General features: G+C 47.4%; 1 protein-coding gene across 1 annotated transcript in view; it reads left to right on the forward strand.

Moving 5' to 3' along the window:
- The window catches only part of MB21D2 (Mab-21 domain containing 2), a 58,431-nt gene extending 52,420 nt beyond the window's left edge, over positions 1-6,011 (forward strand). Inside the window, exon 2 of the mRNA XM_084212009.1 lies at positions 2,394-6,011. Within this exon, the coding sequence (XP_084068135.1) occupies positions 2,394-3,658 (1,265 nt within the window). The 3' untranslated portion in view covers positions 3,659-6,011. The remainder of the gene's footprint in view (positions 1-2,393) is intronic.
- Positions 6,012-15,124: the final 9,113 nt, after the last annotated feature.

The following is a 15,124-nucleotide window of genomic DNA, read 5'->3' on the forward strand; positions in this document are numbered from 1 at the left end:
TGTAAGGGCCAGTAGTACATTAATCTTTGGGGAAAAAAAAAATTGCTCCCTGTCCCTATGATGTGATTGATCCAGACTCTACTTTGTGGGTATTGAACTCAACTTCCAGCAGAGGTGTAAAGCACTAAGGCTGCTTGCACTGGTTGAAGGACAGGATTCAGAGGCAGTGTGTCAGTAGTGTCTGCAGAAGTCACATCAATTGAGGTACCCATTAGAAAACCCCTTCTGGGCACAGCAGAAGAGTGACTGCTGCTTATTTGGCCTCTGGGATAGAGAAGCCTGTGTAAGACTTTGCTGCTCCACAGATCAGGGTAACGTAGCTCACTGTGTGTCTAAGCCTCAGAAAATGTTTTTGAGGTTGACAGAAGCTTTTCTTAGTTATTACCCTTTGAGGATGAACAGGGCAGCGTGTGGCAAGATCGCAGAATGGGATTAGCTCAGGATTTAGCAGGAAGAGTTTCTTAGCACTCCTTTAGAGCTATTTCCTTCTATTGCAGCCTGTGGAGCTGCATGAAATGGAATGGTTTATGTCCTTGCCTGCCTGGCAGGAAAATCATCCCAGCTCAGTGCAGCAAAATGGACTGAGTCCAGTGCTCTTGGAAGGAATGAAACAGGTAAAGTGTATTTAACCAGGAATTTCACATGGGGGCTTTCAAGTACACTGAATATTGCCCCAAGATGCATTCTGCTTCACACAGAGGCCTCTTCCTACAATATTCTTGGCTTTCCCAAGGAATCAGAGCTTTAGATTTTGCTCTGGTCATGGCTTACCTATATGCATGCAGGTAGTGTTTCCTTGTTGCTGTCCTAGCATGCAGGAAAGGACAGGGCAGTCTGTCTGAAAGCACTGCAGTGCCACTCAGCCTAGTGCAACCCTCAGTGCCTTGGGGTGCTGCTGCTGTCTCTGCTAGGGTGCCCCACTCAGTGCAGGCAGTGTCTGTGATCCTACAGGGATGCATTACCTCAGGAGAGGCTCTGCAGTCACTGGGACTGTGACAGGATGGGTACTCATACTGTAGTGCTGATCATTTGTGTTTCACATTCTTGATGTGTCTGCCTGTGATTTCTGGGCTGACAGAGTGACTGGCAGCTTTCTGGCTCACTCTGTTATGCCTCTGGCTTGTTATTCCCACTGCTGTCTCTCTAAGACCGGCTTCCTTTTAATGGAAGTTGCCCATTTGACCATTCTTGATGTAAACAAACCATATTGCCTTTCAGAAGCCGGACTCAGTAATGCATGCCAACAGAAACTAGTGCATTTGTACTTGTAAGGAATAAAATCTATCCCTTTTGCAGTGCTTATAACAGCTTCAGCATCTCCATTCAGAACCACTGGCCTTTGTTCCCTCATGGCTGAGGTGTGGCGGCTGAATTGAGGCTGGGAAGCAACCAAAAGCGTTTAACCACAAGAGGAACACCGGCAGTGAATCAGCCCAGAAAGCAGGAGCAGACTGCAGAGCAGTTGAAGTGCAGAGCTCAATTTTAAGCCTAATTTGAACACTGAATGAGGTGCTAATATCTCAGCTTCTGTGTAGAGTCTCAGTCTGCTGTTCCTGTTCTGTGGACACAGTAGAGTGGGCTGTATTTATAGAATTCCCGGTGAAAAGCTGGCTTTGTACAGCTGGTATGGGCACTGCAGGGTGAATGTCGTGTCTGGTTTTGGTGCTGAAAGTAAAAATCTGTCTTCATGTCTGTGTTCTGGGGAGCTGATCAGATATTTTATGTCATTGCAGCTTGAAGAGCCACTTTCAGAGCTGGCTTCTCTAATTGCCTGATCATTTAACCTGCTCCATTTGCCCATAAGAGAAGGATGCATTTCTTTAGTTCATGTTGCCTTGTTCATCAGTAGATGTAAAGCAGATTGTGAAATCAGACCTGCTTGAAGCAACATTTGTAGCTATTCATTCACTCATGAACAAACCACCTCCCTGATGCTGGTCCAGCTTTTTTCTATACCAGAGAGAAAATAAGAACAGTGAGTCAATTAATATTCTCTTTTCTCTATGGAGTGTTGGTGAAATATTTGGATAGTCTGGAAATGAATGTCAATATGGTGAAAAACCAGTTTAGAGGGTGTTAAAAAAGTTACATTTAGTTCTGGAAGTAGCTTTGCTGTATTTCAGCAGAGGCTGCTGCTTTTTTCCATTGCTTGAAATGTGATGTTTAGGATGGACTTCACACATTCCACGAATGCAGGGAAAGCCCTGCCCTGAGTCAGGTGAGACCAAAGGTTGTCTGAGTGCTGGGCCTGATTTATGTTTTTGCCACACCAAAAGTTACAGATACCTCTGTTTGCTTTCTTTTCCTGCTGGGCATGGAATGGATTTTAATCCTGGTTAGATCCTGGATCTGTTTGCCTTTTTTGAAAGGACTTCTCTGTCTGTCTCTTTCAGGCATGGTTCAGAAACTCGACCAGAAGCTGCCTGTAGCCAACGAGTACCTGCTGCTGTCAGGCGGCGTGCGGGAAGGCGTGGTGGACATTGACCTCGATGAGCTGAATGTTTATGCCCGGGGCACGGACTATGACATGGACTTCACCCTGCTGGTGCCCGCGCTGAAGCTGCACGACCGCAACCAGCCGGTGACGCTGGACATGCGCCACTCGGCCCTGTGCCACTCCTGGCTGAGCCTGCGCCTCTTCGACGAAGGAACCATCAGCAAGTGGAAGGACTGCTGCACAATCGTGGACCATATCAATGGAGCCACCAATTACTTCTTCTCCCCAACAAAAGTTGCAGACTGGTTCTACGAGTCCATTAGCATCGTGCTCTCTGAGATCCAGAAAAAGCCCCAGCGAGGGATGCCAAAGGTGGAGAAGGTAGAAAAGAATGGGACTATCATATCCATTATTTTGGGAGTGGGCAGCAGCCGCATGCTGTATGACATTGTCCCTGTGGTGTCCTTCAAAGGCTGGCCGGCTGTGGCGCAGAGCTGGCTGATGGAGAACCACTTCTGGGACGGGAAGATCACGGAGGAGGAAGTCATAAGTGGGTTTTACTTAGTGCCTGCATGTTCCTACAAGGGGAAGAAGGACAATGAGTGGAGGCTGTCATTTGCCAGGAGCGAAGTGCAGCTGAAAAAGTGCATCTCCAGCAGCCTCATGCAAGCCTACCAGGCCTGCAAAGCCATCATCATCAAACTGCTGTCCCGCCCCAAAGCCATTAGTCCATATCACCTGCGCAGCATGATGCTGTGGGCTTGTGACAGGCTGCCAGCCAGCTACCTGGCCCAGGAGGATTACGCAGCCCATTTCCTCCTGGGTCTCATCGATGATCTCCAGCACTGCTTGGTCAACAAGATGTGCCCTAACTACTTCATCCCGCAGTGCAACATGCTGGAGCACCTCTCGGAGGACACGGTGATGCTCCACGCGCGGAAGCTGTCCTCGGTGCGCTCCGACCCTGCCGAGCACCTCCGGACTGCCATCGAGCACGTCAAGGCGGCCAACAGGCTCACCCTGGAGCTGCAGCGGCGGGGCAGCACCACCAGCATCCCCTCCCCGCAGTCTGATGGAGGGGACCCCAACCAGCCCGATGACCGGTTAGCCAAAAAGTTGCAACAGCTAGTGACTGAGAACCCCGGAAAGTCCATCTCTGTCTTCATTAATCCAGATGATGTCACAAGGCCCCACTTCAGAATTGATGATAAATTTTTCTGAGCTTTCGTCAGTGTTTCTTGGGATTTTTATTTGTTTTGTTTTTTAAAACTCTTGCAGTGCGCAGGTTTTTTAATTTGGTTTTCCTTGATGACTTAGTCTCTTGGTTTTTACATATCCAGCATAGATTGGATCTGTGTAGAACAATCTGAACAAATTATAGATCCTGTTTCTGCAGGACAGTGCAGATTTTGGAACAGTATATTACTATTTCATATGCTGCTTTTTTTTTTTTTTTTTACCCACCCTGCCCCATTGTCTGCGAGTAGTTTCTAAAGGAGGACATGCATCATAAACACAAGCCACAGTGTAATGTAGGGGTTTTTCCCAAGCTTCCATAATTTGTGTGCATTGTTGGGCCGAGAGAAAGAACAACTCACCTCCGTTGCTTCAGAAATTCACTTCTTTTTCCATGAGCTTCCATCCCCCTAAAGAAATGAGGAGAGGCTGGGTTGGAAAGCACTTCTGGTAATCTGATGAGGCCAAATCTACTGGGCTGAAGCCCAGTTCATCTGTTCTTCACATTTCTGATATAGGGGAGAAAGCTGACTTTAAAGATGATGATGCAGCTTTTTGGGGAAAAAGTTGTTTCTGTTTTGATCTACTTTTTGAATGTAATTGTTCATTAATTGGACCTTGTACAGTCCAGAGGGTTGTTTCTGCTGCTTTTCCATGCGGAATAAGGTTATGGAATGTTAGTTTTAGTGTGTGTAATTATTCAAAGCCTTATTTAAATTCTATTAAAGAACATACCATTTTAAATGTAATTGCACTAATGAAATCTCTGCCATTACCTCAGTCCCACTGTTTGTGTTTCTTTCATGAATTAGCATCTGTTATTAGGTCTCAATATTGCTGATTGCTTGAGACCCCTCTGGTCTCATGGTTTCAGGTGATTTCTTGATTGTCTTTTGTAAAAGACTTCCTTGTTAGCCCGGCTATGTGTGAGCAGTCAGAGTTTTGCATTGGCATATTTCTTTGGATGTGTATTGTGTGTTGCAGTGCATATTGCATTAATATGTATTGCATGTTGTTGAAACAGGTTTACCATTAGATAAGGATGTAATGCTAAAGCAGTGGTATGTGCAAAGTGAATCAGCCAGACCTCCAGCAAAGGAGCTCCCTTGCTTCTCTAATGCATGTATTAGGCCTGATCCTTTCTGGCAGTTACCATTCCCTGGACTCCTGAGAACTTTCTGACTCACCCTGGGATATGGGAGATCTTACTCTGGTCTCATGTTTGCAAAAGTTGTGTTTGTGTGTAAACTTGTGGTGCAACAGTAGCCTTGAAAAACACATACACTTTTCTTCTGTGTGTAGGGTAAGATGTATGGTAACAAGGGTTAGTCTGAGCCAAAAATAATTCCAAGAGTTCAAGGATAGAGTGACTTATTGTGGCTGGCTGGCCAGTGACTGATATTTAGGCCTTAAATCAGCAATTTGGGCTTACTGATTATCCCAGAGACGCTGTTCTGATCCAAACTTGATGCATGTGTTAAAATGTGATTATTAGAGCAGGTTGAAGTATTTTTTAAATATTTGACAGACAAATGAGGTGCATATCTAGTAAATTCTAACTGATAAAAATTGTGTATGAAAAATGTGTCACTTTTTCAGTCCAGCCTTTGTGGTAAAGAAACCGGGCTGGTGGAGCAGCACACCAACAGCTTTGGCAACTGCTTTATTAGATGGCAGGGAGGTTTCAATGCCTGATCTAGTGCCCAAGTCATGTCTTAAAACGTTAGCTCCTCCATCTCTTGGGCATAATTGAAAACTTCACCCCATTGCTATAGCCAAGATGTTCACATTTACCTGAATTTACTGTTACACACTTACAAGAAGCTCTCAGAAGTTGCTGGCCTGATGGAGTGGACGAGGATTTAACCTTAAAGCACAATTGGCTCTTGATCATGAGCCCCGTGCAGCTGCAGTTTGGTCTGGGGAAGGACATGGATTGGCTTCAGCAGAAGCAGAGCTGGGTCCTACCCGTGTGGCTATTGCCAAAGATGAGTTTCCACACAAACCTGTGAAACCTGCCTGGGGGAGGCAGGACAAACAACGGGCAATCCTCTCCAGAAGTGTGTGGAAAATGCAGATTTGTTGAAATGGTTTCTTCCCCAGTCTCTGGGACTTCTGTTTGTTGAAAGAAGAGTCTGGGCTGCAGGATGAAGTTTCCCATCACTACGTGAGAAACCTGCTCGGCACAAGGCAGCAGTGGCCTGGCAGGCAGAGTACTCTCCCAGGAGACCCATTGTCTGTGCCAGTGCTCCTGAGATATGCAGAAACACAGCCTTCCTCATGCCAGTTCAATGTCCTGGTGACCAGCAGTTTGACTAGCCCATGTCAAGCTGGTGTGTGCTCCTTTTTTTTGGTTTTAATTAAAAAAACATTTTGAAAAGTATCCACCTTGTTCTTCCTGCATTCTGTGTGTTGGTTTTTCATTTTTGTTTTTGTTTTTTTTTTTTGGTGGGGGAATGGAGGTTTGACTTTTTACTGGACTGAAAAGCAGTTTTCCAGGTGGGTTTGTGAGAATGTTATATCCTCTACCTGGATCATCTGTCTTCCCAGGAGACAGAATCCTAATCTGCAGTGGGTTTGTATCTGTCTAGAATTTGCACCTCTCCACGTACCATAGTTAATTTAATGAAGCAAGCTGCCATCCCAGAGGTGACAAGTGTTTTGTATACTAGAGAATACAAAAGGCTATTTTCTTCCCTTTCTATTGTCCCCTCTTGCCTTTGAGTATGTGCTGGCACAGACTTGTGAAGTGCAGAAGTCTCTATGTGGGGTTTCAAAGTAGTCAGTGGGTTTAGATACCAATGACCTTTTACTCTTTACTTCTCTCTGCAAGTTTCAAGGCAACCATGGTGCTTTTCCTGTTAGGGAGTTCTTGAAAGTCATCCACATGAGTATTTTAGAGCACTCAGCCCCATGGGGTTAGAGACTTGGCCAATCCTACAAACACTGAAATAAGAGGGAATTTGCTTTAAACTAGCAATGAAGGCATCTTCCCTGCTGATGTCAAGAGGAGACAAGTCAGTGCTGTGAGCCATTGTTTCCATGGGAGCTTCAGCTCTGCACCCACTGCTATGGCAGATAAGACTACTTTGTTTTCTTTTCCTTTTGCCCTTTAACTACCTTTCTGCTGACCTCTCCCTGTCCTGAGTGATGTTGCAAAAGGACTGGGACAGTTTGTGAGGGGCTGGCAGCATGTAGGATGGATCCCTTGTGAGTCTGTGAGTTACTGAGAGGGAGTAAAAGTGTGAGTTAAAAGGGAGGGAGTCCCCGCCAAGAGGGTCTGAGGCATCAGAAAGGTGGGGAGGAAGGAAAATGCCCTTCAGAGGCTCCCCTTCCACCTCCCAGTGCGATCCTCCTTGGGCATCTTGGCTCTGGTCCTACTCTTGGAACATGCTTTTGCCTTTGCTCTTTCCATAGGGTTTCTCTCCAGTAGGACAGTGGGAGAAGCAGCTAATTTGACTGGTTCCAGTTGTTGTAAGTTCTGGGAGGTGCTGTCACTTCTTCAGAAGGACACCTGAGCTGCTGCAGAGGTGACAGAACCACCAGCTAATGGGAGTTACTCTCTGTGCTGTGTTGGGAAAACTCATTTGAAGGCAGAAGGGAACAAGAGACCAAGAACTTTGTGTCAGCCTGCAGTCTCTGCTCCTTCAGGCATGTTGTGTGAAGCCACAGTCACTCTTGTCTGGCTGTGATAAATTGGTTTCTGCTCATATTCCAATACTTTAGCCCGGAGAAGCGTTGGTGCTCTAACCAGAAAACTACAACTGGGCATCAGAGCCACTCTGCAGCAAAATACCAGCAGGACTTTAACCATGCACTGCCCAAAAGAGAAGCCAGTCCTCAAAAGCCTCTGAAAGAGCTGGTTTTTACTAGTGTGATTTCTCTGTTGCCATTGTGACAAATAGCACTAATTTTGATCTAGATTCTTGGACTTTCCCTGATGGCCTTGTTCCAGTGGAGAGCAACCTTCTGTTGGCAGCTATGGTGGTTCTGTGCTGGACACGAGCTCTGGGCCCTTCCACTGCTTGGTCAACCCATGGAGGGCTGTGAGACAGACTTGTGTCTGCTAAAAACTGACTGAAACAGGCATTGAAAGGTGACAGTCACAATAGATTTCATTGGGAGACTTGAAAATATGCTTAAAGCAAAGCATGTGTACTTTGCTGGATAAAAGCTGATTGTGGTCAGACCAAAAGTAAGCAGACATCTATCATATTTTCATATTTCTTAACCCATGCATACTACTAGTGGCCATGCACAATGCAAGTGACTGTGGCAGAGGGAAAGGAAGATAGACTTTGCTAATGATTATTTCTGATAAAAAAAATTTTTTAAAGGTGTGCATAGTCCATGCATAGAATTGCTTGAAAACATCCATCTGTCCCTTTTTCTGGGTTCAGTGCTGGATGCATTTTGCCACTTTGTCTTGTATTAAAGTGAGTGTGTTCGAAAGGTTGCTGGGCAGCTGAGGGTAATAATGTTCACATTCTCCTGGCATTGCTCAGTGATTAGAAGTATTCAGCATGCAAATAGCTTGTTCAACTTCAGCAAGTACATCATCTCCCTCCTGCCAGCCTCGCTTGGGGTGAGCTAATGGACTTTTAACATTATACAGCTTAGAGAGCACTGTCTCTAATAGCTCCTGATTAAGCTCTCCAGAAAGACAAATAACCATCATGGGGCAAAGGCTAAACCAGGGGAGGGGAGGAAAGAACACTTTGGCCAAGGGACTCTTGCTGACATATTTTGGGTTTAGGGACATTCAGCATTATATTTAGCACATTTTGGCTTTTGAGAACTGTCAAGTGAATCCAAATTTATTTCATCTGAATGCTTTTAGAATAGTGATAAAATAGCCCTCACTCCCTTCTCCTCCCCTTTTGCCATTTATAATCTATTATTTTAGGACTGCTCTGAGGAACTATTGTGTTTTCCTATTATCATTGTCCCTGGCTCAGCAGCATGCTTCCAGGCTGAATGTAGGCTTTTGGGGGTTATTTTTATCTTACTGGCCTTCTGTGGTAGAGGAACACACTCTCATTCAGTCTCCAGACAGCCTGATTCACCAGGCAGAGATGTGGGTGCATATCGGGGGCATCAGGCTCTCTTCAGACTGACTCAGCCCTGCCTTTCCCTCAGTTTTTGTGTGTTAGGAATGTCAGCATGACAGACATGACTGAGGTCTTGCTAGGCATAGAAGACATGGTGTGTGATTCTGAAGTCAAGTAAGCTCCAGTGCAAAGTGAAAACTCAGCCCAAAATGCCACTTTTCTCCCTGATTCTCAACCCATCTGACTCCTTTGTTTTAGCTTTATTTTGGGGAGGTGGAGAGAGATGAGCTGCTTTTGTCCACTTCAGTGGGTACAAATCACAGCTGTGGCCTAGGACGTCAGGCATTTCACTCATTAATGGCTTTGTCTCCAGGTCTCCCTTGCTTGTGCCCTACCATGACATTGACAGGATGGGAGAGGGTTTTGTGATTTGTTCAGCACTGTGTAAAGAAAGGAATGGGCATTTTTCATGAAGGGCTGGTGACCTATCGTGTCCTTCCTCTGCCTCCTGCGTGCCAAGGCTTACGCACACAGTGTATTAATTGTGGGCTGCAGCTGATCACAGAGGGAATGCCAAGGTGTTTCTGTGCACACCAGTCTTCAACCTTCAGCATCCCTTGCAGGGTAAGTCTGTTCCTGACTGAAGTCTGTGCTCTCAGAACGGACTTTGGTTGTGTTTGAAGGGTACAGGCTGGGTCTGTGTACACTGAGGATGGCAGGCCAGGTTCCTACAGCTGCCACACGGAGAGATAAATCCACTTGTCTCATCTGAAAGACCACAGGGAAGATAATCCTTCCTGCAGGGAGGCCACTGCAAAGTCTAATCTTTCCAGCACCACGACTTTTGCAGTGACCAGGAGCAGTCTCCATGATTTGTGCCACCACTGAGGCACCCTTGTGTCTCAGAGCTTATTTGTGTCACATAGCTGCCACACTGCTGGGGCTCTTCTGCCTTCTGCCACCGTGAGGGATGGAGACCAGAACTGTCTCGGGTGGTTTTCGTGTTTAGGTTCCAGAGCTCATCTGGACCAATACTTTTTAACACCCTGTAACAGGCAAAAGAGCTGTAATGAAAAAAATCAAAGCTGCAACTTCATTGAGCTTCTCCAAGAGGTCTCCTCTATTTCTCTGTTTGCTAATGGTTCTGCCTGATCTTGCTTGAGTGCACAGTGCTCCTCAGTGCTCTAATTCATTAGATTATTTTGTTAACCAGTGGTGGCAAAACTGGGATTGGCAAGTGTTGTACTTAACCCCTGGACTGCGGGGGTACATGCAGATGTTATCTTGTGGAATTCTTGAGCTAGCTGCACTAACATCATCTCTGCTGCTGATTAAAATGGATGGAACAATGCTGGGAAGTCATTACAGAAGGTTTCTAGGAAAGAGCACAAGCCCACCAGTTAAAGGAGGTTCTAGAAATGGAATCAGCTGTTCTGGGTCCCCCCAGCCCATTGGGACTAATTCCACCAAGGCCTATGTTACTGGGTCAGTAGCACAAAACCAGTTCCTCAGTTGTTCTGTCCCCAAGGCAGGGCTCTTTTCACATCAAAACCCACTGAAGGCAGAATGTGAAACCCAGTGCAGCAGGAGGTATGGACAGAAATATCTCTTAACTCTTTCCTCTGGTCTATTTTGCTACATTACCCAGCCTGCCCCATTCCTCTCTCCATCTTTAAATAAACTCTCCAGAGGTGTTCTGCTACGCAGTAATAAACTCTAATGAAATAAATGAAATTAAATGCTGCTGAATGGAGCTGCATAAATGCCTTGTCATATTTTGTTATAATCACCTAATGTGACTTCATCGTCTGTGTCATCTGTCTCTCCAGCTTACTCATGGAGCAGCACACACCATGGTGACTGGGCAGAAAAGGAAAGAAATGCAAGTTCATGTGAGTTGGAGTAAATAATTCAGAGGCACTGGTTGTTGTTCTGATACACAGAGCTGCCCAAGCTGCCAGGGCACACAGGTCCAGCACGCACAGAAATCATGCTTTCCCAAGGAAAAGCCAAATATGGAGGAAACTGAGCAAAGCCTCCAGCCTGTGACCTTCCAGCTCATTGAGCAGGTGGAAACTCAGCAGTGTGGCTTTGGGGAGGGGTGGAGGGAGGCTGCAGGGTGTGGAAGCAGTACCTGCACACTGGCACCTGTGATTGCAGTACTGTGCTTCACTGTGAAACTGGTTCAATACAGTCAGTGCTTCAGTTTGAAAGCCATTTCTGAATAATAGCTCAAGAGAAAGAGGGTGGGCAAAAAAACCCCAAAATCTAAAAAGCAGTACATTGTACACAGCCCTTCCACAGAGCAGAGGCAAGAGTGAAAAGGAGCTTCACGTGGTCAGTTTTAATGTTGTGGTAGGCTTGGATTTCCTGCCAGCTGCCACCTCACAAGGAACCTTACTTTGTTGTGCTCTGCTTGGAAGGGGTATTGCTCTGGCAACACAGCTGTGATGACTTGGGAACGATGCAGTTTTGGGGACAAACACAAACCCTTGTGTGACTGCTCCACCGAGCACCAAGCACAGCTGTGGTTTGTGTGCGTACTGAACTCTCAGCCTTCCAATTTCTTGCTGTATCAGTGTCTTAAAAGTTCTCCTGAACAGTGAAGTGTTTCTTACCTTGATAATTTTGTCTCAAATTAAGAGGAAGTCAGTGCAGTGCAAGAGGGTGAGGATGAGGCATGGTCAGTAACTCCCATACACTGTGCCAGGAGATCTGCATGATGTTTGCAGCCCAGGTCCTGCCTGGCCTGCCTTTCCTGCCCCTCCATTCCTTCACACCAGGCACATGCAGGAGAGGTCTCAGGTGTGGTCTGGAGGTGCTGGGGGCAGCTACAGACCCCCTCCCTGTGGTGGGCTCTGGGTTCAGCCCAGCAGGGCAGTCAGTGGTCAGGGGTGTTGTGTCTCTGGCTCAGAGCTGTCCCAAATCCTGTTGAGTGCTCACCTTTCCTTTCAGGCATGGACAACAGTGCAGCTGTGCAGCTGCCCTGAGGAATGGAATGGATCTTGGCACAACGCTGAGGGCTTATGAATTGCCGTGGTGTATGACTGGGGGTGGGATTTATTTGTCACAAAGAACTGAGTCAATGTGTCTGTTTATTTGTATAAACAGATCTGAGGGCTAAGGGACCAGTGAGACGTTTAGACATCTGAGTCACACCCTCCAGCACTGCTGGTGCTTGTGGGCACAGACCTGGTCCCTCAAACACTTGTTTAATGCCACTGTCACATAATTACTCACCCTAGGTGCTGCCTGGGCCCACTGTAACCACATGGACTCCTCTGGCCTGACTGCAAAAAGATCCTTAGGATCCCAATGCCATTTCTCCTTCAATAGGTACCTCTGGCTCACTGAGCACTTCCCTTGAGAAGGCTCCTGTGAGCCCAAGGGGCTCTGTCTGGGAGCCAAGGGCCACTGCCAGCCAGGAGGAGATGGGCTGTGTCTGCCTCCCCTCCCAGCCCTCTGTGCTTGGCTTGGGGACAACACCTGGGTCTTCTGGGGACACTGAGCACCTGAACAGCACAGCCCCACAGGGGACCAGCCCAGCTCTCCCAAGCAAAGCAGCCCTGTACTGAGCTGCCCTCTCCTTCCATGGCACTAATGAGACCACAAGCAGCTCCCATTTCTGGGAAGAGCTCTCTTAGAGCCAGCCTGGGTATCTCACAGCTGCATCTGGCAGCAGATGGGAAACATCCACTCTGCTAGCAAAGCTAGGAAATGTCTCACAGCAGAACTGCAGCCTCCCAGTCCTTACTGAACATCACCTTCTCATCTCAGGAAAAGGCATTATTTTGAGGTCAGGGTGAGGAGGATGGGGAAGAGATCTGCTGCTGTCAATTTTACATGCAGTACTTCAGCAAATGTCCACATTTGCCAGCCTGAATTCAAAAGATGGAGAGGGGCATGAAGACAGAATAGCAACATGAATTAATGAATGTGTTTGTAAAATGATCTCCTGTATGCATAACTCACTTTTAGTACATGATTTTCAGTCTAGTCACAGAGAGGGGATGTTGGTTTGCACTTCTGCAACCCCTGAAATTCCTTTGCAGTCAGTAAGAGACAGCACTCTCTGTTAAATATATATAGTGCTGCTCCAGGTTCATTTAAAGAGAGTGATAATATATCATTGCTCCCAGTAGGGACATAGCTGCCTCATAGCTTATGTCTGCTGTCAGGCATTAAAGCTGGGCTTGAATGGTGCCAATCGATAGTGGAAATGCAGCAGCTGAAACTGTTAAGTGCAGCTTTAATGTTCCTTATGCAAACCCTGCCTCCCACCAGAGAGTACACCTGCTCAAACAAGCCAAGAAATGGGACTGACTCCTCTATTCCCTAAATAATCCCAGCATTTCCCCTATTTTTTGTGGTTTGTGTATCTAATGGTGGGAAAAACTAAAAGAGAGTTTCTGAATCTGCAGAAGGTAGTAGCAGCCAAAATTAAGAAAAGAGCGCCTCTTTTTTTGGGACAAATGTCTGTTGCTCACACACTCGAGGACAGATGAGCTATCTCCAAGCCAGGACACAGTTCTCTGGGTTCTGCCCCCTCATCTGCTTAGTGCCTTCCAGTTCCTGCCTTGATTCTGACCAAAGCAGGCACATGTCCCTGACTTGGCTCTAGGCAGAACTGGTGCATGGCTGTTACACCCTCCTGTGCAGCCCCTGACCCCCACACTGCACCCAGCCCCTCAGCCTGCAGCTGGGCCTGACTGCCCCTGGAGCCAAGAACCTGCTGCTCACATCAGCTTGGCTGGAGCTGGAACGTGTTCCTGCTGAAAACCAGTTCATCTGCTCTGAACACACAGGTGACACGTGGAGGGAGACCAATATTGTGACAGGCAGGCCCTGAGGGTTTGGGATCCCCATTTTATTCCATCTGCAAGCTGGAGCAATTGCAGTAGCGACCACCTCCCCCCTCTGTCATGCACAGCAAAGTGGATTAGAAGGTGTAAAAATCCCTGAGTTTTCTTATTTCTTTCCGCAGGGCAGCCCCGACCTTTGTGGCACACCTGGCCATGGCTGTGCCTGGGTTGATCCTTCCCAGCTGGAGCTGCTCCCAGCCCAGGGAACTGACTGTGCAGCAAGGCTGGGCACAGCAGCAGCCCAGGTGAGGGCAGTAGCAGCCATTGGAAGGGTTATAAAGAGGGGATGAGGGGCGCTAGGAAGGCTCTGCAGGGAGAGGTCTCTGTGCTCTGAAGGTGACTGGCTGGGGGCTGCAGTCAGAGGAAGGTCAGCGATGGATGGGGAAGTAAGTGAGTTTTTATGTAGCACTGGTGTGAGTCTGTGCACAGTTCAAAAGCAGCTCTGTGTCCTGAGTCTGGCCCCTGAGCTTCAGGCAGACCCTGTGGTCACAAAGGGGACAGAGCTTGAGCTGTGAAATGGTGGAAAAGGTGAACTCTCATTTTGGTGGAAGTATGTGCTTGCCTTTCCTACTTCTCCATTTCCTCTTATCTGGAGATTACAGCAAAGCTGTGAGCTGAGTGAGATCAAAGGCCAGGGTTTGCCTGTGTGTGCCAGGAGCTGGGGTGCCTAGAGAGCCTGAGGCAATGCTCTGGGAATCTGAAGTAGCAACTGTCCTGTTGCCTGCTCTTTCCCCAGAAAGGGATCAAGGAAACAGAACAAGAAGTTACTGTGACTGCCTTCCAGATGTGCTCTCTGGAGGAGTCTGCTTTGGGAGGAGCTGAGCAGGAGAGAGTTGTGTGATCTTGAGGGCAGGAAGCCTTGGAAAGCCTGCTGGGCTTGAGCTGGCTGAAGCTGTTGGTTTCCTGTGTGGTACCACTGCTCAGCCTGCAGACTCCCCTGGTCAGGCTGGGAAGAAAGGGCACATCCTGGCACACAATCAGGTTTCACCAGTAAGCTGGACATTAGCAGGTGCTTAGAGGTGGTTGTGAATCCTTGTGAGGTGTCATGGAGAGGAGGTGAAGTGTTCCCTTGGCTTATGTTTCCAGTTGCTGTGACGGGGCATTCTTTGGCAGAGTGAGTTGAGGGAGCCTGCAAAGTGTTGTGGTCCATGTGCTTTGTGTTTGTGCTGCAGGGCTCACTCAGGGCAGCTTTTGGGTGCAGGGGTGTCTGAGAGTCCTGTTTATGCTCAGATGGGTGCCTGGGGTGAGGGGCTGTTTGCTTTGCAGGGTGCCTGCTGTGAAGCCCAGAGTTTGCCTAGCTGGGCCCTAAGATCTCTTGATCAAGTGAATTCAGTAGCTTGGTTATTTCCTTACTCGAGGAGTGTGCTGCCTGCAGGCTGACCTGGATTACCCCTGCCCGAAACACTTGCAGGAATGACTTCACTGACCAGCTCTATTCCAACCTCTGGTTGAATGTGAAAGCTGAATGGGAAGGGTGTTTCTTTATCTACTTTTCCTTTACCTGGTGAGTAAAAGTGCCTGATGAACATTGTCACCAT

Source organism: Fringilla coelebs (genome assembly GCF_963513975.1).
Source record: "Fringilla coelebs genome assembly, chromosome: 10".
NCBI classification, from domain to species: domain Eukaryota; kingdom Metazoa; phylum Chordata; class Aves; order Passeriformes; family Fringillidae; genus Fringilla; species Fringilla coelebs.